At 39.7% G+C, this 24523-nt stretch overlaps 2 protein-coding genes across 7 annotated transcripts in view; one reads left to right on the top strand and one right to left on the bottom strand.

Moving 5' to 3' along the window:
• LOC110329052 (protein FRA10AC1 homolog) overlaps positions 1-18822 on the top strand; it is a 75833-nt gene extending 57011 nt beyond the window's left edge. For 3 of the 4 annotated variants that reach the window (XM_029540596.1, XM_029540591.1, XM_029540606.1), the window contains 6 exons: positions 1678-1791; positions 5444-5486; positions 7320-7438; positions 10384-10422; positions 17390-17471; positions 18504-18801. In XM_029540596.1, coding sequence (XP_029396456.1) covers positions 1678-1791; positions 5444-5486; positions 7320-7438; positions 10384-10422; positions 17390-17471; positions 18504-18546 — 440 coding nt within the window. In that variant the 3' untranslated portion in view covers positions 18547-18801. Of the gene's footprint in view, positions 1-1677; positions 1792-5443; positions 5487-7319; positions 7439-10383; positions 10423-17389; positions 17472-18503 lie in introns of all 4 variants that reach the window. The other variant, XM_021208606.2, reaches the window with a different exon arrangement.
• Positions 18823-22770: 3948 nt separating this feature from the next.
• The window catches only part of Pde6c (phosphodiesterase 6C), a 55159-nt gene continuing 53406 nt past the window's right edge, over positions 22771-24523 (bottom strand). For 2 of the 3 annotated variants that reach the window (XM_021202873.1, XM_021202878.1), the window contains one exon: positions 22771-23058. In XM_021202873.1, coding sequence (XP_021058532.1) covers positions 22997-23058 — 62 coding nt within the window. In that variant the 3' untranslated portion in view covers positions 22771-22996. The remainder of the gene's footprint in view (positions 23059-24523) is intronic. The other variant, XM_021202877.1, reaches the window with a different exon arrangement.

Genomic DNA, 24523 nt, shown 5'->3' with positions numbered 1-24523 from the left:
GCACACACACACACAGACACACAGACACACACACACACACATGCTGTGCACTCACAATATTAAATACACTTTTTGGGTTTTGTTTTTCAAGACAGGGTTTTTCTGTGTAGCCCTGGCTGTCCTGGAACTTGCTCTGTGAATGAGGCTGGGCAGGAACTTGAGATCCTCCTACCTCTGCTCCCTGAATGTTGAGATTAAAGGTATGCACCACTGCCACCACCAACCCCAGCTCCCCATCCCCCTACTCTCCCACCCCCCAGCTAAGTAAACATTTTAAAAAATAAGGCAATTCAAAAGTTTTCTTAAGGTCATGTTTTATTTTATATCTTTACCTAAAATTATGAGATATCTGAGATGTCACTAGTAAAAATATCTGTATTAATTTTGTCAAGTGAAATTTTTAGGAGAGTATATAAAACTGCCTTTAAAAAAATGGCAGGCATTCTCTAAGTTCTTAAATGAATATAGAGCTAGTGGGGGAGCAGAGACCAAGCTGTTTCTCTGTTAAAACAGCGTGTTGTGCTTGCTGTTTAACAGACATTACTAAACATGCTAAACTGTGCTTAATTAGTTAGCTCTTCATTTGGGATGACTTGTACAGTAATTCTGTGACTTCCTTACATAGTTCATGGCATGACATGTATGTATATACACAATAGATAGATAGATAGATAGATAGATAGATTCCATCCATCCATGCAGAAAATGTGTTTGAAGTTCAATTCATCTGCTACATGGTAAGCTTGAGGTTAGTCTGGGGTACATGTGATAGATTCTGTTTCAGAAGACAGAGTTACAAATTAGCCTTTGGATGCTGATGTTAGAATTTCATTTTGGCAGTCTTTTGCATTTTATGAAAAGGAATTCATGGTTTCTATTTGTTACTCTTGGTGCAAATTATTGTGGTGGAAATTGTTCTTTGTATAAATCATTTTTACTTTCTTTTTTTCTGCCAAAATAGTTTTGAGTTGTCCTTTCACGTCCAAATCATTTTTTTGTCCTTAGAAGTTAGAAGATTTAGCTAGAATTTTAAGAAAATGATATACTTGAAAACATTGATTTTAACATTTAGTTAAATAGTGAAAGGACTGACATCTAAGAGCATGCCTTTTGGGAAATGATCTCTTTCAGGGTTTTAGTTAGTACTCTTAATATTTTCACTTTCTAAAGTGTAATATTATCTAATATAGACTCACTAAAATTCTACTTAATAGTTTACCAACAGGAATTGTGTGCCAGTTTTTGTTTAAGAGTTCAGCTCTTTAACCAGGTCTGGTGGCACACTCTCATGGTCCCAGCTACCCTTGGGATGTCTGCAATTCAGTCCTGACCTTTAGAACAAGTAAGTTCTAGGCCAGCTTAGGCAATGTGGCAAGCAAGCAAAACATAATAGGGGTTTTTGTTTGTTTGTTTGTTTTAAAGACTTAATGGTAAAACATACATTTTGCATGCACAAGGTCCTAGGTTCAATTCCCATTGCAGGAGGAAAAAAGCATCTCTTTGATTTCATATTTCAATACATGCATGCTATAATTAGTGTGGTCATCATTTTTCATGCTGAATTTTTATTGAATTTATTATATTTATTTTATAATTTTTAAAAGAAAATTTTAGAGGTAATAAGTTTTTGTAGGTGAATCCTATCGTACTGTGGGTTACAGTCCTTTTCTTTTGCAGGCCAGTTTTTTTGTGGAAATAAATATTGTAATGAAAAAGAAGGCCTGAGGAGCTGGGAAGTCAACTTCGGTTACACTGAGCACGGTGAAAAGAGAAACGCACTTGTTAAATTAAGTAAGGCCTGTTCAGTGGATTTCTTCCAAGTTTACCTTGAATTTAGAATTGAATGTATGTACTGTTTAATTTTAAAGATTTGGTATATTTTCCTGAAAGTATACTTTTTCCCTGTAGTTTCCCCAAACCTCAAATAAATTTTGAATCTAAAGTCTTTAGCATTATGGAAACACTTTGATAAAACAATTCTAATGTCAGATTTCAGCTGGTAACTTGTAGAGTCAAGCTGTCCCAACCTTGAGGATGGCACTAGATTAGGAGTCTAAGTAACAGTATCAGAAAATGCAGTGTAGACCTTACATCTGATTGTGCAGCCATAATGTGGTATCAGCAATAAATAAATTTTCTTTTTGACAGTGAGTGAAAATTTTGGGAAAGTATCCTTTTAAAAAAGTTTTTACTTAACTAACTTAATACTGATTTTACTTAATAATGGGTTTCACTATACCATTTTCATGTATGCACACATACATACACACATATACATATGCCATTTATTCTCTCTTGCCCCCTCATACACTGATTCCCTTTTTCTTCCTCATTAGTCCTCGTGTGTGTGTGTGTGTGTGTGTGTGTGTGTCTGTGTGTGTGTCTGTGTGTGTCTGTGTGACCCAATAAGTGTAGTTAGGGTTACTTAAATGGTGAGGGATTATTTACAGGACTCCACTTACCAGTTGCTATATATCTGAAGAAATCTTCAGGAGTCCAGAGCCTCATGAGGCTCCCCCAACTCCACAATGATGGAATGTTCATGCATTTACTAGTCTGAAGGTTTTACACAAGTAGTCACAGCTGCTGAGGATCCAAGGGTGTAGTAGTTCTGTCATGCTCAGAAGACGGGGTTATGTGACACACTGTGCTACCTCTGGGTCTTCTTTTTCTTTTTTTCTTCTGCTTTCTCATTGGAAATGTCCCCTGAGCCTTGGAGGTTCTAATATAGGTGCCCTATTAAGAGCTGAAGCCAGGTGGTGGTGGCACACGCCTTTAATCCCAGCACTCAGGAGGCAGAGGCAGGCAGATTTCTGAGTTCGAGGCCAGCCTGGTCTACAAACAGTGAGTTCCAGGACAGCCAGGGCTATACAGAGAAACCCTGTCTCGAAAAACCAAAAAACAACAACAACAACAAAAAAGAGCTGAGCCAGTTATTCTCAGCTCTTTGACCAGTTAGGAATCTCTGCACTCATAATTGTCTCTCACTGCAAAAAAGTTGAGCCTAGCACTATTCTGGGTAATTAGGAGACAATTTGACAAGCACACCAGACTATTTAAGAAAGCAATAGCAATAGCTTCCATACTAGGACCAGCCACAAGCCTGTGACCAATACTTCATGTGGACTTCCTCCTGTAGAGTGAGCCTTAAATACCATCCAAAATCAGTTGATTACCCCATAACAGTCATACCACTATCATATCCGTGGGCAGGCAGGCACATCTTGTCTGGGAGATGGGTTGTATAACATGAAGGATTCATAGCTGAGTAAGACCACTGATGACAACTCTCCCAGAGCACCCTGCACGGTACCTTCCGGCACTGTGAAAGCTAGGTTTGTCTCTCACACAAGCAAAGCATATGGTATCTTCAGTAGAGCCATCTCTTCTGGTTCTGATGGGCAACTAACGACCCTAGCACCAGTCAGTATTGTTTAAAAGTATAGAGATGGGCTAGTGACGTGGCTCAGTGGGTGAGGCACCTGCTACCAAGCTTGACAACTTGAATTTATTCCCTGGAGCCCACAAGGTGGAAGGAGACAACAGACTCTGCAAACTGTCCTCAGACCTCCATACACTCACCATGCTCATTGTGGTGCATGCACACCCCTTGCCACAAAATCAATAACATGTAATTAGGAAACAGTGTAGAGGGATTGGAGAGATGGCTTAGAGGTCAAGAGCATTGGCTGCTCTTGCAGATGACCCAGGTTTGATTTCCGTAGCCACATGATGATTCACAACCATCTGTAACTCCAGTTCCAGGGGAGCCAGTGCCCTCTTCTGGTCTCCACAGTGAGCCTGTATGCACATGGTCCAGGCATGCATGTAGACAAAACTCTCAAACATATAACTTAAAAAGAAAGAAAAGGATTAGAGATAAATGTTACTTTGAGTGTTGTTCTCTCTGAGTTTCTCAGCACTGCTCATTTAAGACCAGGTCCCTTGCTGAACCTAGAGCTCACCAGCAGACAGCAGTTTCCTATAACCATGGTTTACAGTGTTACACTGCTCTTTTTTAAAATTAGTTTTCATCTTGCCCTTCCGCCCTCCCTCCCTTCCTTCCTTCCTTCCTTCCTTCCTTCCTTCCTTCCTTCCTTCCTTCCTTCCTTCCTTCCNCTTCCTTCCTTCCTTCCTTCCTTCCTTCCGTCTTAGTCAGGGTTTCTATTCCTGCACAAACATCATGACCAAGAAGCAGTTGGGGAGGAAAGGGTTTATTTGGCTTACAGTTCCACATTGCTGTTCATCACTGAAAGAAGTCAGGACTGGAACTCAAGCAGGTCAGGGAGCAGGAGCTGATGCAGAAGCCATAGTTCTTTACTGGCTTGCCTCCCCTGGCTTGCTCAGCCTGCTCTCTTATAGAACCCAAGACTACCAGTTCAGAGATGGTCCCACCCACAAGGGGCCTCTCCCCCTTGATCACTAATTGAGAAAATACCCCACAGTTGGATCTTATGGGGGCATTTCCCCAACTAAAGCTCCTTTCTCTGTGATAACTCCAGCTGTGTCAAGTTGACACAAAACTAGCCGGTACAACTAACTTCCTTCCTTCCTTCCTTCCTTCCTTCCTTCCTTCCTTCCTTCCTTCCTTCCTTCCTTCCTTCCTTCCTTCTATGACCACCAGCTTTTCTGGCTCTGTAATAAATCTTCAGAGTTTTCAGTCTGCTCCTGATAGTACAGACTGGTTTCCGTGAGTTCCTCTTAGAAGCACCTGTCTGGAAAAGTCAGCCAGTTTGGAATGAGACTAGGGAAAAGAAGTATTTATAGTGGATTTTCTTTCTGTTTACTTGAAAGTTTTTAACACTTCAGAGGAGATGGCTATACCCAAATAATAATAATAATCATTACCATTATTATATACATATTATTCATCATGTTGTTATATTAAGAGAGATCTTTGATGTCAGATACTAATTTTGCCTATGAAACACAATGGATAAAACTTTTTCTAAAGTACCTTTAAAACAGCATTTTCAGATGTAATAGGGCTGACCCATATATGAACTCACAAAGACAGCATATATAAGACCAGCACAAGTTCAAACCAGATAGAATCCCAGCGCCAACATGGGAAAGTGGGTACAGGAAGCAGGAAGAAGTTTGTGTGATTGGTAGCTGCTGGGAAAGGGAAAGATAAGTTTTCTTTAATGAGTGATGCTTTTTTTTTTTCAAAAGAGAGAAAATATGAATTGTGGTGGATAGGGAGGGGGGATCTTGGAGGAACTGAAGGAGGGGAAAGAGTTTGATTAAATATATTGTATGAAAAAAAATTAAAACAAAGCATTGTTAAAGTATTTTCAATTCTCAAACATTGTAATATAATTTATTTTGAGATATAATGTTAGATTATTTTCTTTGTATTATTTCCTGTGTATAATAAGGGATATAAAGAACATGGGAAATAGAGTTGCAATACAATTACACAGATTTTTTTCTCTTTTAGGATTATGCCAAGAATGTTCCTTTAAATTAAACTTTCATCACAGGTAATTTTTTTCTTTTAAAATATCATTTTTAATGTGTAGTAACTTAGGCCATACTCATTTTATCTTACTGAGTGTCTAAATCTCAATTTGGAAAATGGATTTGTTTAGAAAATAGAGCATCGTTGTATGATCCATGGAATTGGAGATTCACTCTGCCCTCATCAAGCCAAGCAAGTTTATATGTGAAAGTCTGTGTGGGGCAATAGATGCCTGTTGTTATTTGGAGCCAACAGCCAGACACTGTAATGGTCCTAAAAATGATACAAAGCTGACTGCATAAAATGGAGTGTTTCTTAGGAAGCTAAAGAAAGACACTGAGTGTTGTGCTCTCTGACCATTACTTAAGGCAAGGTCTCTGGCTAAACCTGGAGCTTACCATTTTTGTCTAGTCTGACTGGTAAGCCCCAGCAATGTTCCTGTCTCTGCTCTCCACCTTCCTGTCCCTAAGCACTGAGATTATTGATGAACATGGTCACACCTGACATTTATGTGGATTCTTGGGATTCAGATTCAATTCCTCGTGTTTGCATTGCACACTCTCTTACCCAGGCACCTTTAAGTCATCTAGAGTGTTGAATTAAAATAATAATACAAAGTCATCTGCTATGTTGAATTAGGAGTGTCACTGGCCTACACCATGCCTTTCATGTGAGATCATTGGCCTTGGTTTTATTCTATTATTTGCTTGTTTTTTTGTTTTGCTATTTTGTTTCAATTTTTAAGAAGACTGCCTTCAGTTCATATTGCTTCTGAGGCTAGCCTCACATTTGTGATTCTCCTGTCTCAGCCTCTTGGGTGCTGGGGTTATATGCCAGCACCTGGCTCATTAAGTTTAGGTATAAGCATGTCTACATTGTGTTTTAGCTACTACAAATAAACAGAACATTTTTACAACCAGCAGGATTTTTTATGTTACTAGAATGGCCAGCCCTAACCTTAATTTCCTTTTACTGTCAGTGATGCTGAGAGACTGAAGGTATTTTGTGACTTTCCCTTTTGAGTGTCATTTCAGAATTGAAATGACTTTGATAAAAGAACAAATAAAATTAAAGACTGTGCCTGCATGATAGCATCTGCATGGGTCTCTTAACCAGAAGTCTGCTGAGCAAATATTTGAGAGTTGTTTTCTCAGGTTTCTTTTCTTAAGCAGTTAAAATGAATTGTTTTTCACCTGTTGTACTGACCAACAGATATTCTGTTGTAAATCTGGCCTAGAAGAGGTAGAGCCAGAGCAATAAGAAGGTAAATTAGAAGTTGTCTAATGTTGACATCTGAGTTAAGAGTAAGCACTTTTCTCTCCATCCCTGGATATGTTTACTATGGTCTTTGTTCTGAGAGGAGAGCATCTTCTCTCTCATGTGGATTAAATCTGTCACAGCCCTTGCTTCTCAGTGCTTAGTGGATATGAGTTACGTGCTAGGAAAGGGAGTCCACATAAAAAGTGCACTGTTTGTGAAGAGAATTTACAAAATAGCTCTTTGTGTCTAGGCTTTATTATCTTACAGAATTATCTTAATTTATATATTGACCTAAACTATTTGCATACTCTAGCCTGGCAGTGGTGGCACATACCTTTACCCCCAACACTCTGGAGACAGGCATAGGTAGGTCTCTGTGAGTCCAGCCTGGTCTACAGAGTGAGTTTCAGTACAATTAAGATTACATGGTGATACCATATCTCAAAAAGAATAAAAAATAAAAGAATTACATACTCTTTCAAGGTTCCTTATTATATAAATTATATGTACTTTAACTGTTTTTCTTTAATTCAGACTTTTTTTTATAAAATCTGTTGAAAAAATTAACTTCAATATTATGTTGTTTAACATAAAGGAGAAAAGAAATCAAGTCAACAAAAAGAAAGTCTAAAACCAAGACTGAGAATGACGAGTCACCTTGTAAGACATCCAGATCATCATCTTCAGAGGAAGCTTCCAAGGGGGAGGATGAAGGTAAAAGAGGATTAAGAGCTCTTCATTCTGAGTGTGAGATAGAGTCGGCCACAGCACTAATCAGAATCCATCTGGGGATTTGTTTAGAGGTCTGTTTTAGAACAACTGAAAGGGAAGTGGTCAAGAATTCAGATGCGAATTTATAGTCACTCGTAGTGTTTTAAGAACAGAATTGGTTTTGGTTCCTTTGGGGCATACCGTATAGTATTATATAACACTGCAAACAGTGTTCGGCTCCTAGCTGTATCCAAGCCTTGTTACTTGGCTAAGACACTGACTCTCCTGAGCTTACCTTCTCCATGTATGCTGGGGTAGTGTGAACACCTGCCTGCATATTCATAACAGTCAGATGAGAACTTGAAGGCTTTCTGAGAACTGTAAAGCAGTTCTTCAGTCTGTCATTCAGTCTAAAAATCTTGATTACAGTAGCTGCCTTATAGGATTATGAGAAAAATTGAGATAGTTTATTTAGCAATTTGACTAATGCCCACCATGTAATTCACTATTAAGAAAGTTACTTCTACTTGAATTTTTGCACCAGGAGGTAATCAGATATAACTTCTACTGAATTTAACCCAATGTTAATATAAGATCTGGACAGGAGAGGGCCCCCTTGCTCTAGATTGGAAGATATTTGGCTCAGGTGCATTCTTCTATGCATTTTTTTTCCTTCTTGCATATCACAATGGCCATGCAGTTAAAGTATATAGTACAAAAATGTCACTGAATTGGAATGGCTGGATAGTAGACGTATTATTCTGTTGTTTATTGAGAGCTGGCATTTGAAGCTGAAAGTCTTTTTATGTCTATCTTATTTCCTAAATCTACCATAAGTCTCAATAAGTCCGACAATCTAATCTGAATTTAAAATTTTATATTTATTCTAATATGCTGTAACAGTAATATGGCATTCAAAAATTTGGTTATATCCATTATTGAATTAATAATATTGTTATCTTCTTACTGTAATCATACCATGTAATCATGGCTTATTATAAATTAAGGAAGAGCTCATCTCTACCTAGACCTTTTTAATTAGAAATAATCTTTAATAATGACTAAACATCTAGATAGTTGGCACTCCTGGTTTTATCCCTAGTCATCCTTTGTCCCCTTATGTGAGACATGTACTCTATAGCTTCATTGTTACCCCCATAGAAAGTGATAAGTAAGTGAATGGCTAGGTGGACAGTTGAGTGCCACATGACAGAATGAGTGTGTAGAGAGAAAACTAAGACAAATCAATAGCTTGTGTTTGAATTTGCTTTTGTAAGAAAGGAAGAACTAAATACTTGGATACAGATGCACTCTCTTGGACAGAGGTTCAATATCTTCTCTCCACATTTCCCTTTGAGCAGCCTCACCCCTCACATTTCACTTCAGCTCAGTTGGAAAGGCCCTTCTTAACAACGTCTATCTCACTTCTCCAACCTACCTTAGATCCCTAGGATACATCCTGAGAGTACCCTGTACTTGTTTAGAGATGCACAGGACCCTTGAAATCATTCATTTTCTGTGAGAGAAGAGATTACGTAGCTGTTTAACTCACCCCCAATTCCTAAGACTATAGGCATTTATTTAGTAGATATTAGTGAGTGGAATCAGTGAATTCACTCATTTTTCTATTAGTTCAAGAAACTCCAGAAATCCTAAATATAATCAAAAAGATGTAGCATTTTGCTTTTCAAACTATGGTGCTCTGTTGTAATCAGCTCTAAATTAGTCTGAAGTTACTGTCTGAAGCCCCTGTGATTTGTGGGTCCTCACACACAGGCAAGTGTGCAAGAGCCTCTGCCCTGTGGCATGTGGTGGTTCTGACTCCCACCCACAGTAACCTTCACATGTCAGGTGGTGCTAGCAGGTCTCCCTTGACAAACTACACCTTCCCACTTTGTTTCTACTTACATCAATGTGTTTGCAAAGTAACCCTAACCTTTCCACCTACTTTTTTTTTTTTTTTTTAAGATTTCTTTATTTTATTTAACTGAGTACACTGTAGCTGCCTTCAGATACACCAGAAGAGGAAGATGATTGTGAGCCACCATGAAGTTGCTGGGAATTGAACTCAGAACCTCTGGAAGAGCAGTCAGTGCCTCCAGCCTCTACCCACTTTTAAAAAGCCCACCTGTACTAAAACTTAGGCTTCTCAGCCTCTCATCCAGTTTTGTTGGGCAGCTATTTTGTCACCTGTGCTTTTATCACTCCCCAGAAATCTCTCTCCTGTGGGTAGAGTGGCAATATGTGTGTGTGTGTGTGTGTGTGTGTGTGTGTGTGTGTGTGTGTATGTATATGTATATAGCTGGGTAGTGGTGGCACAAGCCTTTAATCCCAGCACTTAGGAGGTATTGGAAGGCAGGTCTCTGAGTTTGAGGCCAGCCTGGTGTACAGAGCAAGTTCTAGGACAGCCAGGGCTACACAAAGAAACCCTGTCTCAAAAAACANACACACACACACACACACACACACACACACACACACACACACACACACATATCTGAGCATCTCTACAAAGTAAAGGAAGTGTATTATTGTTGCTGTTGTTATTGTCATCATTATTTGCAACCTTTGAAGAGTTGTTTAAGCCATGTAAGATTGTTCATAGGCTTTCAGTTTTTAAGTTTTATGTTAGCTATCAGCTGTCTCACGCCCTATGCACAAATAAGATGATCACTGTCTAAAAGGACCTAATGTTTTAATTGAGGAAATAAAACTAAGGGACCTGAAAGTAGTAAAGGGCTTTTTTTCTTTTTCTTTCTTTCTTTCTTTCTTTCTTTCTTTCTTTCTTTCTTTCTTTCTTTCTTTCTTTCTTTCTTTCTTTCTCTTTCTTTCTTTCTTTTTTTTTTTTTTTGAGAGCATAAGAAAATTTGTGAAGAATTTATAGCTTTAGCTACAACTATCAACACCATCCAAAGATGATGCTTGGTAAAACAATGTTTTCTTTTCAGGACATTCATCCTCAAAGAAGTCAGAAAATTCTAGAAACAGTAAGTACCAAGCATTTATTAATAGAAATGTATAGATTCAAAGCACTTGTAATTTGGGTTTTTATTTGTATCCTGCTGTGATGTGAATTATATTTATTATAACATGAGAAGAATCATATAGGACAAAAAGTAAATATTTATTGACTTTTTACAATTTTATTGTAAACTATTTACTTTTACAGTGAAAAGTCTCTTATTTTAATTATAGAAAGCATCAGAAGTGATTTGTAGTAAATGTGCTGAGTGTGCATTTCAGTTTCACACTGTACGGTGTGCAGGAAGAGAAGGAGGGTAAGGTTGGACTGGGGAAGGGAAGGCAGGTAGGATTTAAAGAAAGCAGCTCCCTGTGCAGGAGTCTGATGGCCTGTGCTGCTTTGGACTGGACACATGGAGTGCGGTTCTCATGGTTCCTGTGTCAGAAGGCCTTGCTCTGAGTGGTGCATTCACCACTGGATTGCTACAAAGTCTATATTTCCCATGAAATGCTTCCCTGAGTTTTCACAATGACTTACAAAAGTACACAGGTTGTTTTAAAATTAGTGACATAGGAATACTGGGAAACAAGGTGGAATCGCAGTATAAAGGTAGAAGCAAGATGTATTCCTTTACCAAAGCATGTCACATGACTGTTGCTGTTCTCCCCCAGCCAAAGCACAATGACTAATGCCCTTTTGAAATAATAAAGAGATCGTAGTGCTTATTTAATTTTTCCTGGCAGCTTTGAGAGAAGAATCCCCTGTAGGATTAGAAAAGAGGGCATGCTTTTTTTTTTTTTTTTTTAATACCTGTCTGTGTTTGCCAGGCGCTGGCATAGCCTCACAAGAGGCCGCAATATCAGGGTCCCTTTAGCAGAATCTTGCTGGCATGAGCATTAGTATCTAGGTTTGGTGGCTGATGATGGGATGGATTCCCGGATGGGGTAATCTCTGGATAGTCCATCCTTTCATCTTAGCTCTAAATTTTGTCTCTGTACCTATATCCTTTCATGAGTATTTTGTTCCTTATTCTAAGGAGGAATGAAGTATCCACACAATGGTCATCCTTCTTTGTTTTCTTCTGTTTTGCATAATGTATCTTGGGTATTCTAAGTTTCTGAGCTAATATCTGCTTATCAGTGAGTGCATATCTAGTGACTTCTTTTGTGACTGGGTTACCTCACTAAGGATGATATCCTCCAGATACATCCATTTGCCCAAGAATTTCATAAATTCATTGTTTTTAATAGCTGAGTAGTACTCCATTGTGTAAATGTACCACAGTTTCTGTATCCATTCCTCTATTGAGGGACATCTGGGTTCTTTCCAGCTTCTGGCTATTATAAATAAGACTGCTATGAACATAGTGGAGCATGTGTCCTGATATTGTGGCCTCTTGTGAGGCTATGCCAGTGCCTGGCAAACACCGAAGTGGATGCTCACAGCCAGCTATTGGATGGAACACAGGGTCCCCAATGGAGGAGCTAGAGAAAGTACCCAAGGACCTGAAGGGGGCTGCAACCCTGTAGGTGGAACAACAATATGAACTAACCAGTACCCCCTGAGCTTGTGTCTCTAGTTGCATATGTAGTAGAAGATGGCCTAATCGGCCATCACTGGTAATAGAGGCCCCTTGGTCTTGCAAACTTTATATGACCCAGCACAAGGCAAGGCCTGGGCCAAGTAGTGGGAGTGGGTGGGTAGGGGAGCAGAGGTGGGGGCGGGGAGGGGTATAGGAAACTTTCGGGATAGCATTTGAAATGTAAATAAAGAAAAAAAAAAGAATAAGGAACAAAATACCCATGAAAGGATATAGATACAGAGACAAAATTTAGAGCTAAGATGAAAGGATGGACTATCCAGAGACTACCCCATCTGGGGATCCATCCCATCATCAGCCACCAAACCCATATTCTAATGCACATGCCAGCAAGATTCTGCTGAAGGGACCCTGATATAGCAGCCTCTTGTGAGGCTATGCCAGTGACTGCCAAACACAGAAGTGGATGCTCACAATCAGCTATTGGATGGAACACAGGGCCCCCAATGGAGGAGCTAGAGAAAGTACCCAAGGAGCTGAAGGGGGNTGCAACCCTATAGGTGGAACAACAATATGAACTAACCAGTACCCCCTGTGCTCATGTCTCTAGCTGCATATGTAGCAGAAGATGGCCTAATCAGCCATCATTGGGAAGAGAGGCCCCTTGGTCTTGCAAACTTTATATGACCCAGCACAGGGGAAGGGCAGGGCTAAGAAGTGTCAGTGAGTGGGTTTGAGAGCAGGGGTGGGGGGAGGGTATGGGGAACTTTTGGGATAGCATATGAAATGTAAATAAAGAAAATATCAAATAAAAAAATGGAAAAAAAAGAAATAAAAGAGAAAAATAAAGGCAATGTGAGAACCCAGGTCAAAAAAAAAAAAATACCTGTCTGTGGTAGAAATAAACTACTTTTGTGTTTTAAATTGTGAAGGTTTCTTTTTACTATTTTTAAATTATGTATGTGAGTATATCTACTCTAGTGCAGGTGACATTGAAGTGCAGACATGGGCCTTGGCTGCCTTGGAGCTACAGTTGTAGACTGGTGAGCTGCATGTGACTGCTGGAAAGCAGCATAGGTTCTCTGAAAGAGCAGTACTCACTCCTCACCGTCTCTTCACTGCTGTCCTTCCCCCTCCATTTTGAAAAGATTGTTTTTTATTATTTAAAAATTATAATGTACTATTTATTTTGAGACAAGTTCAAGCTATTCTTGACTTTTCAATCCTTGTGTCTCACTGTCCCAAATTTCTAGAATTACAGGCAAATGCCATCAAGGCCATTCAGTAGATGCCTTGAGAACCAGAGAGCTCAAGGAAATTATTCAGGGCTAAATAGTTAATGTCAAAGATAGGCTTAGAGACAAGTTTATAATTCCCAACTCAGTGCTTTTTTGCTCTTACTATCAATAGCTGTTCACTATTGGTGAGTCAAATGGAAGCCTATTGCTTATATTGTAATGAGATAGATAGATAGATAGATAGATAGATAGATAGATAGATAGATAGATAGATAGATAGATAGATAAGATAGATAAGATAGATAAGATAGATAGATCCGTCTTAATGATTGGTCCATGTCTTGCTTCTTTTGTAGAATGGGTATAAACAGGCCAGGTCAGCTTTATTGAATTATTGTCAAAAGAGAAAATATATACAAAAAGTCTGTCTCGCACAAAGGAAGTCCTTGATAACCTGTAGCTCTGTTGCAATGCCAGCAAAAAGAAGACTGCCAGACATCAAACAGTCTGTATTTGCTCTCTGAATTGATCAGATCAAAAGTTAATATCTGACCATTTATTATGGTTATTAGAGACATTTACCATTCTTCAGTTGAATGAGTTTTTAGTTACCATATCCACAAATTGCAAGCATTTGGGAAAACCCGAAGCATTAAGTACCACACACTGAGGAGAGCTTTGAAGGCTGAAGCAAATCAGACACAGAGCAGCCAGTATGTTACAAGAACTGAAATTGTGCCATGGGAAGAATGTTGGTGAACTATCAATGTTTAGTTTGGAGAAAGGTGAAGGATACAAGGAGGCGAGTGTGAGAATGAAGACATAAAACTTGGAGATGTTTGGAGGCCGTTACTCAATGGGCGATGTCATTTTGTTGATTGGTTCATGGAGTCTGTAGATAAGAAGAGCCTGAAAACACATTTTGTCCTCAATTTAAGGAAAACTGTCCCTTGGAATTCTCTGACAAATGGAAGTGAACTGTGTCTGAGGAGATAGAGTGGATGCTACTGTTATCACAAGTATCACAGTGGCTGGGTTCATTGCACAGGCAGAGTTGGATGAGCAGACCCACAGAGACCAGTAGAGCAACAGGCCATGGCTCAGCAGACACAGGCTGTTGCTGCCAAGCGTGATGACCCAATTTAACCCTTGGGACTCACATGTCCTCTGACCTGCACACACTCATTGTAGCATGTTCGCATTACATCACCAACATAAATGTGAAGAGAAGAAAAGAATTAATTCTTGCTCATAATTACTGCAGACTTGACAGTGAGGCTGTAAGACTGTCGTGTATAGACCACTCTACCTGTCATTCCTTGGTGGTACTCTTTCTCACCCCTGGCAGATGGTTGTAGTTGTAACTGTAGTGACTCTTGCCTTCAGGGAATCAGGAAGTTTTAGACTCAGAGAGTGGAAAGAACTTTACAGATCATTTAGTCTATTCCTATAGATTTGATTCTCTGAGGTAATTTGGCCACTTTTCCAATGGATACTCTGTCAGAGGGATTTCTTTTAAGATGATTTAACTTTTTAAAAGTAAAATTGCATTATCTGGGATTAGAAAATTGATGTGCTGCTGGGCTGGGGCAATAGTCCATTTGGTACAGTGCTTCCATGAAAGCAAGAGATACTGAATTGAGTCCTCAGAGCCCACTTTAAAAACTGGGTCAAGGTCAGCTCAGTGAGTGAAGGTGCTTGCCACCAAACTTGACAGCTTAATCCCTGAACCCCTGAGGGAGTGGGATAGAACAGAACTGACTTCCATAGCTTCTTGTCTAGCCTCCATACTGTGTCCTGCATGTGCACCCCTGCATGCACATATATAAAAATAAGTGTATGATAAATGGTCCAGGTATAGTTGCACATATTTTCAGTCCTAGGGCTGGGAAGGCAGAGACAGGCAGATATCTGGGTTTGTGTCAGGCAGCCTCACCTGTTTACTGAGTTCAAGGCCAGTGAAAGACCCCTTCTGTGGACAGTACCCAAGGAACAACACTAGAAGTTGACCTTTGTCCTCCATGTCTTCATGCACACACTATACTTATGCATACCACACACAGACAAATACACTCATACAAAGGAAATTAGTGTAGAAATGCCGACTTGTTGAAAGTATTCTTAGGAGGGAACAGAGTGAACACCAGAGCTGTTTGCAGTGTAAGGATTTACAATCAGCTGCTTGGCTTTAAAAGCCATGTAGGTTCTGTTCTCTGATATCTGGACAGTAATGCCATACAGAGAACTTTATTAGGAGGCATAACTGGGTTTTCTCTTCTTTATCTCAGCAAGTGGAAGATTTTATTCTTTCTTGGGTTATCAGTTCAGGACACTGGGAACTGTGGTGAAGGCTGTCACAGAGCAGGAATTCTCCTCCAAGACTTTATAGTTTCATCATCATGTGTACATAGCTCATTAGACAGCACCCTCCCCCTGCTATTTGTTAAAGTTGGTGCCACAACAGGTTCAGTTAGGATCAAAGTTCAGGCATACACATTGATTCAAAGGATCAGAGTCCAGCAGGTAAAAGGCTAGAACCACCGTGGCAAATCAATGCGGCTTTATTTTTGTCCTGTGCTGAACTGAGGGACGTTCTGTACTGGCAAGCCAAATCTGAGTTAAGTCAGAACTCTAGTGGTAACACTACAAGGGAATTAGCTCTTATTACGTCATTCTTGATGTACAATCTTTTCTTCTAATCCTATGGACGTTGTGTCAGTTAAGGTTTGTAAAGAGCAGTGTATTAGGATGAGCACATCAAGAGCTAAGCTTCTGTGTAAGATGCTGTTATATTTGAAAGAGTCAGACATTTTGTAAAAATAATGCTTATTACTTTAACTAGAAAAACTTATTCTGAGAAGAGGCCTTCTCAGACATTGTTTGGAAGAATGGAAACTGTAGCCTTTCTTCTGGAGGAAAACCTGACCCTGTAACTGGGCTAGAACACGGGTGGTGGCCCGTGATGCTGCTTTTGGAATTTGATATTTTATTTGGAATAGATAAGCCCCTCAGATAAACATGGGCAGAAATGCACACTGTCCACCAAGAAAACAGCTTGGCTGGACTGTGTGCCCACCCACTGTGGAGCTCTTGCCATTTAAGATCCTGGGTTTAATCACCAGACTGCTCCCCATCCACCCTCACCCCCAATAAAAATAAAAATGGGAATACAGCCTAAATCCCCACCAATCAGAAACTAACAATCGCTTAATCAAATTCCATATAACTGTTTTTGTTTTGTTTGTTTGTTTGTTTAAAGTTTTCATGGGGCTTGTTAGATGGTTCTGTGGTTAAAGCACATATTGGTCTTGGAGAGGATCCAAGTTCAGTCCCAAGCATCTTCATTGGGAGATCTGACACCTCAGCCTTCTTCAAACACCAGTGCATACATATGCATCATTAAAAACAAAAGTAAATCCTAGAAAAAAAAATCTCATTATAAAAACTTGGACGTATTTATATGTGTTGTTAAGGAGAACTGTCTATGCTATCTCAAATCCTTTATAGTTACAACATTACGCAAGGTATAATCCAATTAATTTAAATAGGTATATTTGATACCTTTTTAAAGGCCAACCACACTTAAAAAGTGATTGTCTTACCTGTGGCTTGGGGTAACTTTTCCTTAGGACTTTAAACATTTCCAAATTGCTTTAGAGACAGTGACAGTATGTATTACCTCTAAAATCAGTAAAGATAATATATTCCTATTTTAAAAATATAACAAAATAGACCTCACATGAATCATATAATGCTCAACTAAAATTTATTCAATATTGGATAATATAGTATCAGGTAGATGAACTAACTATTCCATGATGTAATTACATTAGTAAGTGACTCCTCTCCAAGGAAAACCCTTAGCCTACAGGAGCTGTTCTTGAGTATAGGTCCTAATACATATATGTTCTTTACAAAAATCTTCATTTCATTTCTGTTGTATGGCCAAGGAAATAATTAAATCAGCTGCTACTTTAGTGTAACATGGTGGAGTTGTTCATTAGACATTAGTTGAATGTTCTTTTTTGCTGAGGCTCTGGTATTTTTCATATTGTTTAATTTTAAAAATTTATCGTATCTTGAGGAATAAAACTTTGTGGAATCATAGAAGTTGAAGCTAAATTACTGTTAAACTCGCGGTTAATTTAATTGCACTGGTAAATGATTCAAAATGTGTTATGCTGAAACAATGACAACATTTCCTTGTAAATGAGCAGGGAACTCCGATGAGGAAGACAGTGCTTCAGACTCTGAGCTCTGGAAGGGTCCGCTGCCAGAGACAGATGAGAAGTCACAGTAAGTGCCGATTTGTAGCTGCTCCATTCCGTCATCAGCTTAGGAGGCAGTGGGTTCTGCTGTCCTTGATAGCAGCTAATGAAAATATTTAATGCTGTGAATGTTTATTTAGTGCCAAAGTCTCCCTATCCTGGTTAGATGAAAGTTTATTGCCAGTCATTGTTTGGGGATGCAAATAGCCAGTGTGTTCACTTTTAACAGACAGCCCTCTGTTCTTGCTTGGATTCTTTCTGAGACGACTGCTCAGTTGCATCTAGGACAGCCAGTCCCATGGTGTTAGGATTCTCATAACCCATGCTGAGGAGCCCCTCGAAGATTTACACAGGTGTAAGGATGCCTTGCCAGCAGCCGTCTCAGCCTGCCACCCACAGATGACCTGGTGCACTTGTTCTCTGCCGCCCTTGACTCCCAAGCCTGAGCTGCTGGCTGCTTGAGGCTGACTGCAAACACTAACGTATTCAGCGTTCCTTACTTCTCACTGTGTCTCACAGGTTATACTGAATGTAGCGTCTCCTCAAAGCCTGCTCTTCTTTAGATGTAACCTCTATTAACTATAAATACGTAGCCACTGTTCTCAGACTAATGAAGCACCGTGACCTGAACAGATGTCCTCACATTCCTGGGAGTAAGACGTGGTTGGTTTTTTTAGACATAGTTTCTGTTTCAGGCATTTCTTAAGCAGATTGTAATTTGAAGTAGTGAACAGAGAAGGTATAAAGTCAACCAGAAAAGCAAAGAGAAGCAGTGGTCTTTCACAAAGTACTTCAAAGAAAACTGAGGGGTTTTGAGAGAGGTACCAGGATGTGAAGTGTTCCAATTTTAACCATTTTGAGCATAGTTAGGATTGTTTAGAGACTACGAATTATTTGAATTATGAAAGCACACGGGTATACAGCGTGATAGCTAATATTCTAGATGAAAATAGTTTTATTAGTTTCATATATCACTTAATTTTTTACTCTACTGATTTTTTAATTTAATTTTTATTGAGTACTCTTGATTATAATCAATATTTGTACTTTTTTTTAATAGGGAAGAAGAATTTGATGATTATTTTCAGGATTTGTTTCTGTGAGCTGGGAGAGAGAACCTTATTCCTTGGTGAGGAAATGTACAGACACTCGCTGAGTGTGTCCATGCTGTTGAGTCTGGACAGCCACTGGGATAGATCCTTCAGCAGCACGGGGCATTTCAGACATTTCCTCCTGCACTTGCGTGGCTTCTCGGCTGCTTATCTAGAACCTGGTTTTGGCTCTAGCTCTCCAGTTTATGATAAACTTGTTTCAAGTGTCATTTGAAATGAAGTGACTGGCATTGAGCTGTAAATAAATTATTTAGTGTCTTATTCTAAGATGTCAGAGTTTTTCCTTTCATTAAATAATTGTTATTAACTTACTCTGTGAGTTTTTACCAGGCTTCTGGCGTGCATGAGCCGCTATGCTGAGCACTGCTTTGAAGGAGCTATTTTGGAAGTCATTCTACAATCCTTTCTGAACTATCAGAAAGTAGTAAAATTAGTGCCAGTGTACCAGTGTTAAATATTGTGTAAAAGTCTCCTTATTGCTTGAAGGTGTTGTTCCTTTATATTAGTACTTATTCTGAGTAAAAAGAAATCTTGATTTCAGGGAAATTATCTGAAACATCCAACATCAAAGTTGGAATTTGTATAATAGTGGAATTTCTATAGCTAAGCATTCTTAAAATGAAATATGTTGATCATTCAGTGGTTATCAGAAAATAGATTTCTACAAAATTAAATGGTAACTGGGAAGAGTACACACCATTTATAATAGAATAATATATTTTAGATTGACAGTACAGTTTATGATACCAAGTTCATGTATGAATTTAGATAATTATATAAAATCCCAGTGAACTAGCACAGTGGCCAATAATGGGAGTGATTTTAAGGAGTCTTTGCAAGTCTAAGGTAATGTTAGACATCAACTCTATAGCTGCTTCATGCTATGGCTCAGTTAAGTCAGTGATGGTCGCCAGGCCCTTGATCAGGAGGCTGTGGGGTTCTACTTTTAGATTACACATACGTCTCCTGACTGCATCCTGACTGCCTAGTGCTTAAGAGACCTTCATCAGACACAACACTTGCCTCAATTCAATTGCTAATAACTAAGGGAGGAGAAGTTACTTAAGCTGATTGATATTTTGGAGTTAAGAAAAAAGATCACATAAAACTAAAGGAATAGTTTCTTACTTGGTAGCTGAAATAGCAGTGACTCCAGGAGAGCCTTAAATGAAGTAATAGGACAAGGCGGTGTGCATGCATCCCTTCACCAGATGGTAGCTTCTCATAGCTGTTTCCTATTATGGAAAACACTGGGAGTGTCATTCATTCTTATCAACTGAGTACCTACCCTCTGCCAGGCACTGCTGTAGATGCCCAGATGGAGTTCGGAGCAAACCTGGCAAAAACTCCCTCGTGGTCTTTATGTCCTAACATGAGAAACTTGTAAAAGCAAAACAGGTGGTACTTATTTCTTGTCTGTTTAAAACTAAATCTTATTGGTTTGTTTGCTTTATAATAATTCATTTTCAAAGGCAGAGCTCTCAGGCAATTTAAATTCAATTGTAACAGTTATTAGCAGCCAGCCATGATGCCACAGTATATCCTTACTTCCAGATGCTCACCAGAGTTAGCTGAGGCCTCTCTCAGGGAGGAAAGGGCACTGGTGTGTTATCATGTCCATCCTCTCACTTACATGTAACCTTCAGTTTACATTAGTAAATACATTAACTGTTCTGCATTGGTATCAGAGATTTCAAACCCAAGTTCATATTCCATGACCGTAGTAATCTCTACTTACCCCAAACTGCCTAAGCCCAGATCCCTGATAAACAGGAATTTACAGAGAACATTTCTAGATCAGCCTCGCCATAGAGCTTCAAGACAAAAAACTTGATTCTTGATTACTTTGAACACCAGAGAGGGTACATTGCCACACTGGCTGTGCAGAGAGATGTGTGGCACCTGCACTGCCTCCGAGGTTGGTTGAATAGTCCTGGTCCAGGTTCCTGCAGAGCATAGAGTGGTACTGAACTGACCACCGAGAGTCAGCATGGGAACCCAGGCCTAGTGAAGGCCGTGAGGAAGTGGCAGACACAAAGGAAAGGACACAAGCCACGTGACTCCACCTACCCAAAATGTTTTTCTTCTGTATTAAAAGTCTGGTGTTACAAAGTGAGTTCTAGGACAGCCAGGGCTACACAGAGAAACCCTGTTTCAAAAAACCAGCCAACCAACCAACCAACCAAACAAAAAGTCTTGTGTTGAAAAAATACATTAAGATACACACTCCCTTGTGTCTTTGTCTGCTTGTCATCTTCGACAACTCCTTGCTCCGCCTGTAACCGGAACCTGAGCTTTCCTGTGGATCGAGGACCCAATTGAGGTTCATCTGCAGCACAGAGTTATCTCCCTTTGTGAATTCTTTATTGTTTCTATTTCCATTTTTAGATCCTGGATGGTTTTGTTCATTTCCTTCACCTGTCTTATTGTGTTTTTCTGTAATTCTTTAAGGGATTTTTGTGTTTCCTCTTTAAGTGCTTCAGTCTGTTTACCTGTGTTCTCCTGTCTTTCTTTAAGGGAGTTATTTATGTCCTATTTAAAGTCCTCTATCATCATCATGAGATGTGATTTTAAATCAGAATCTTGCTTTTCTGGGGTTTTGGGGTATCCAGGGCTCACTGTGGTGGGAGAACTGGATTCTGAAGGGGCCAAGTAGCCTTGGTTTCTGTTGCTTATGTTCTTTCCTTTGCCTCTTGCCATCTGGTTGTCTTTGGTGTTAGCTGGTTTTGCTGTCTCTGGCTGTGGCTTGTCCCTCCTACAAGACTCTGTGTCAGCACTCCTGGGAGACCAGTTCTCTCCCTGTGGGATTTGAGTATGGAGAACTGTGGCACAGGGTCATCTCCAGGCATAGATGTAAACCAGAAGAATCCTGTCCCAGGCTGCTCCTCTGTTCCTGTGTCCTGAGGGCTCAGGACTGGTCCCTCTTGGGTCAGGTATTTGAGCAGAAGTGCCCAAAAGTAATCTTTTTGTTTGTTTGTTTTTGTTTTTTGAGACAGCGTTTCTCTGTATAACCCTGACTGTCCTGGAACTCACTTTGTAGACCAGGCTGGCCTCGATCTCAGAAATCTGCCTGCCTCTGCCTCCCAAGTACTGGGATTAAAGGCGTGTGCCACCACGCCGGGCTCCAAAAATAATCTTAACTGGTCTTTCTAGACTTCTTTTGATAATAAATTTTTGTTCAATTAAATACTTAATTCTGAATATTTATTAACAGAACTAACTATAAAATTATCCAGTGGTGTCTTACCAAAATTCTTTCAATAAGAGTAATCATGTATGTTAAAAGTATTCTTAGTTGTACATAACAAAATAATTTATTTTTAGAGTTTGAAAGGGAGAAAACATAGGGAAAAATAAACAGCTAAAAATATTTTGGTCATTGTGTCATTATTAAAGGAGAAAAATAGAGAGGAGAGAATATGTGGATTTCTTCTGACATTGGTTTTTTTTCTTTGTTTCTCATACTATAATTATATGCATGGCTCATTCTATCCTGTATCTTCTCTGAACATGCTGATGAATGACTTTTAGTTTAGAAAGTAGAGGTATGGATCACAAGTATGAGTGTTACAGGCTGAGACCCTTCCCTTCACCAATTATATTGTAGAATCCTAACCTCAGTACAGCATGTTGAAGATAAGGTCCTCGGAGAGGTAACTATGGCTGAAATGAAGTTTCAGGCGTGAGCCCTAATCCATAGAGCTGGTGTCCTTATAAGCAAGGGACACAGAGATGCCTGTGTGACAACCCAGGGTAAACGGCCTTCTAAAGAACAAGGGGCCTCACTTAAAACCAAGCATGCCAGCACACTAGTCTCAAACTTCCAGGTTCCAGCCCAGTAGTTATGAGGAAATAAATAGCTGTGGTCTAAGCCGCCTGGCATGTGGTACTTGTTACAGCAGCTTTAGCAAATGAGTATAATTAGTGATGTATTTTATACTAGTCCCTCAGGCTGAGAGATGGCTCAGGAGTCATGAGCACTTGCTGTCCTCCTTGGGATCCCAGAACCCACGTCAGACTGCTCAGTTACCTGTAACTCAAGTTCCTGGGGACCTGAAGCCCTCTTCTGGCCTTCACCAGCACTGGCACACATGTCACATAGACTCAGACACATACATATGAACTACTCTTAATAAATACAATATATAAAACTTGTGACTCATTTCAAGATAGCATTTCTTTCTTAAATTTAAAACAGACTCATAAAATCCATTGTTTTTGTCACGTTTTGTTTTTACTGAACTTTATTTAGCCCACAGGGTTTCCAGGTCAGCAATAGATAATCTGTGGGTAGTCACATGGCAGAGTCTCTGGGGCTCTTTCTCTTCTGTCACTTCATGGTCACTGGACAGAATTCAATCAAGGAGGTTCTTTTGGATTTGTTTGTTTGTTTGTTTTTTCGTGGAAACTAAGATGATACTTGAAATATAGACCAGTTAGATTATAACATTAAGCACGTTTTGGACTTTTTGTCTTCGGCGCTGCCTCCTACATCTGTGACAGCTAGTGAAAGACCAGAAAAATCATCAGGAGTCAGTGTGGTACAGTGCTTGTATTCTTACATCCCCATGGTATTTGTGTCAGATATATAATAAGGTTTGACTGTTTAAAACCAATTGTTTATTCACAATTGGCTCACTTAAACATCAAACTCATGGGGCTGGAGAGATGGCCCAGCAGTTTAGAGCAAGCTCTCTTGCTGAGGATTCCAGCTTCATTCTCAGAACCAACATGATGGCTCACAACCATCTGTAACTCCAGTTCCAAGGGATCTGATGCCCTCTTCTGACCTCTGAGTGCACCAGGCACACACCTGGTGCACATATACATGCAGACAAGGTATGCCTCATACACATAAATTGGGGAAATTTTGAAAAATAAAATTCAAGAGCCAGGTGTGGTGACACATGTCTCATCCCAGCCCTTGGGAGGCAGAGGCTGGTGGATCTTGGTGAGCTTGAGGCAATAGTGGATTCCAGGACAGTCAAGGCTACATTATGAGACCTTGTCTCAAACAACAACAACAACAACAACAAAACCAACAGGTGTGGACACACCTGTAATCCCAGCACTCAGAAGGCAGAGCCAGGCAGATCTCCATGAGTTCTGTCTGGCTAGCCATGGATTCATAGTGAGACTCTGTCTCAAAAACAAAATAAAGGTAAATTTGATTAGCAGTTACCCAGTCACCATCTCAGTGTCTGTCTCCATGAGATTAAACAAGCTGGAATCTGAGCCACAGGCACAGAACCTGAAGCCTTCGGAGAGCACAATGGTCTTAATTCCCAATGAATTCTCCAAGTAATAGACAAAAATTAGAAATAAATGTATCCAAATGTGTACCATCTGGGAGGGGTTGGGGGAGAGGTTGGAATCAAAAATAGTCAAAGTAAATGGTATCCATGGGTGAAATTCTCAAAGAACTGATAAAAATACTGTATTAAAGAATGAAGGCCCACCTGCAATAAACTTACTAAGTGAGCATCAGGAGTCACTGGAAAGAGGTGTCAGTATCATCAAATTTCCTTTTCCTAAAAAATTTTCTCCTTATGGACTCACATTCTCATGTGTAAGACAATGTAACATTAGTCAAAATCACTTCTCATGTGTTCCTGGGGTGTAAGTCAGACCTCCTTGCACGAATCCCTCATTGACTGTAACGGCAGCTGGCTGCAGTCTGAGTGCTGATGGCCAGCCACCTACACTCCCAACTTCATCTGGTACTTGGGTTTCTGTCCTCTCTTGACTACACATGGACATACTTTTCAGTTAATCTGCTATACCGAGCTTATTCCCACGTCAGTAGCTATTTTACATATTCTATTTGTTTCTTCACCCACCTCTGCTCCTTTCCATGAGTTGGGACTTGGTGTCTTCGAACCTTAGCACAGACACCCTCCCTTTTCAGGGGAGCCTTCCTAGTACATAACCCATGCACATGCCAAGACTCACCATTGGGTTCTGTATT

Source organism: Mus pahari, chromosome 1 (genome assembly GCF_900095145.1).
Source record: "Mus pahari chromosome 1, PAHARI_EIJ_v1.1, whole genome shotgun sequence".
Classification (NCBI taxonomy): domain Eukaryota; kingdom Metazoa; phylum Chordata; class Mammalia; order Rodentia; family Muridae; genus Mus; species Mus pahari.
This window is presented reverse-complemented; position numbering and strand designations above follow the sequence as displayed.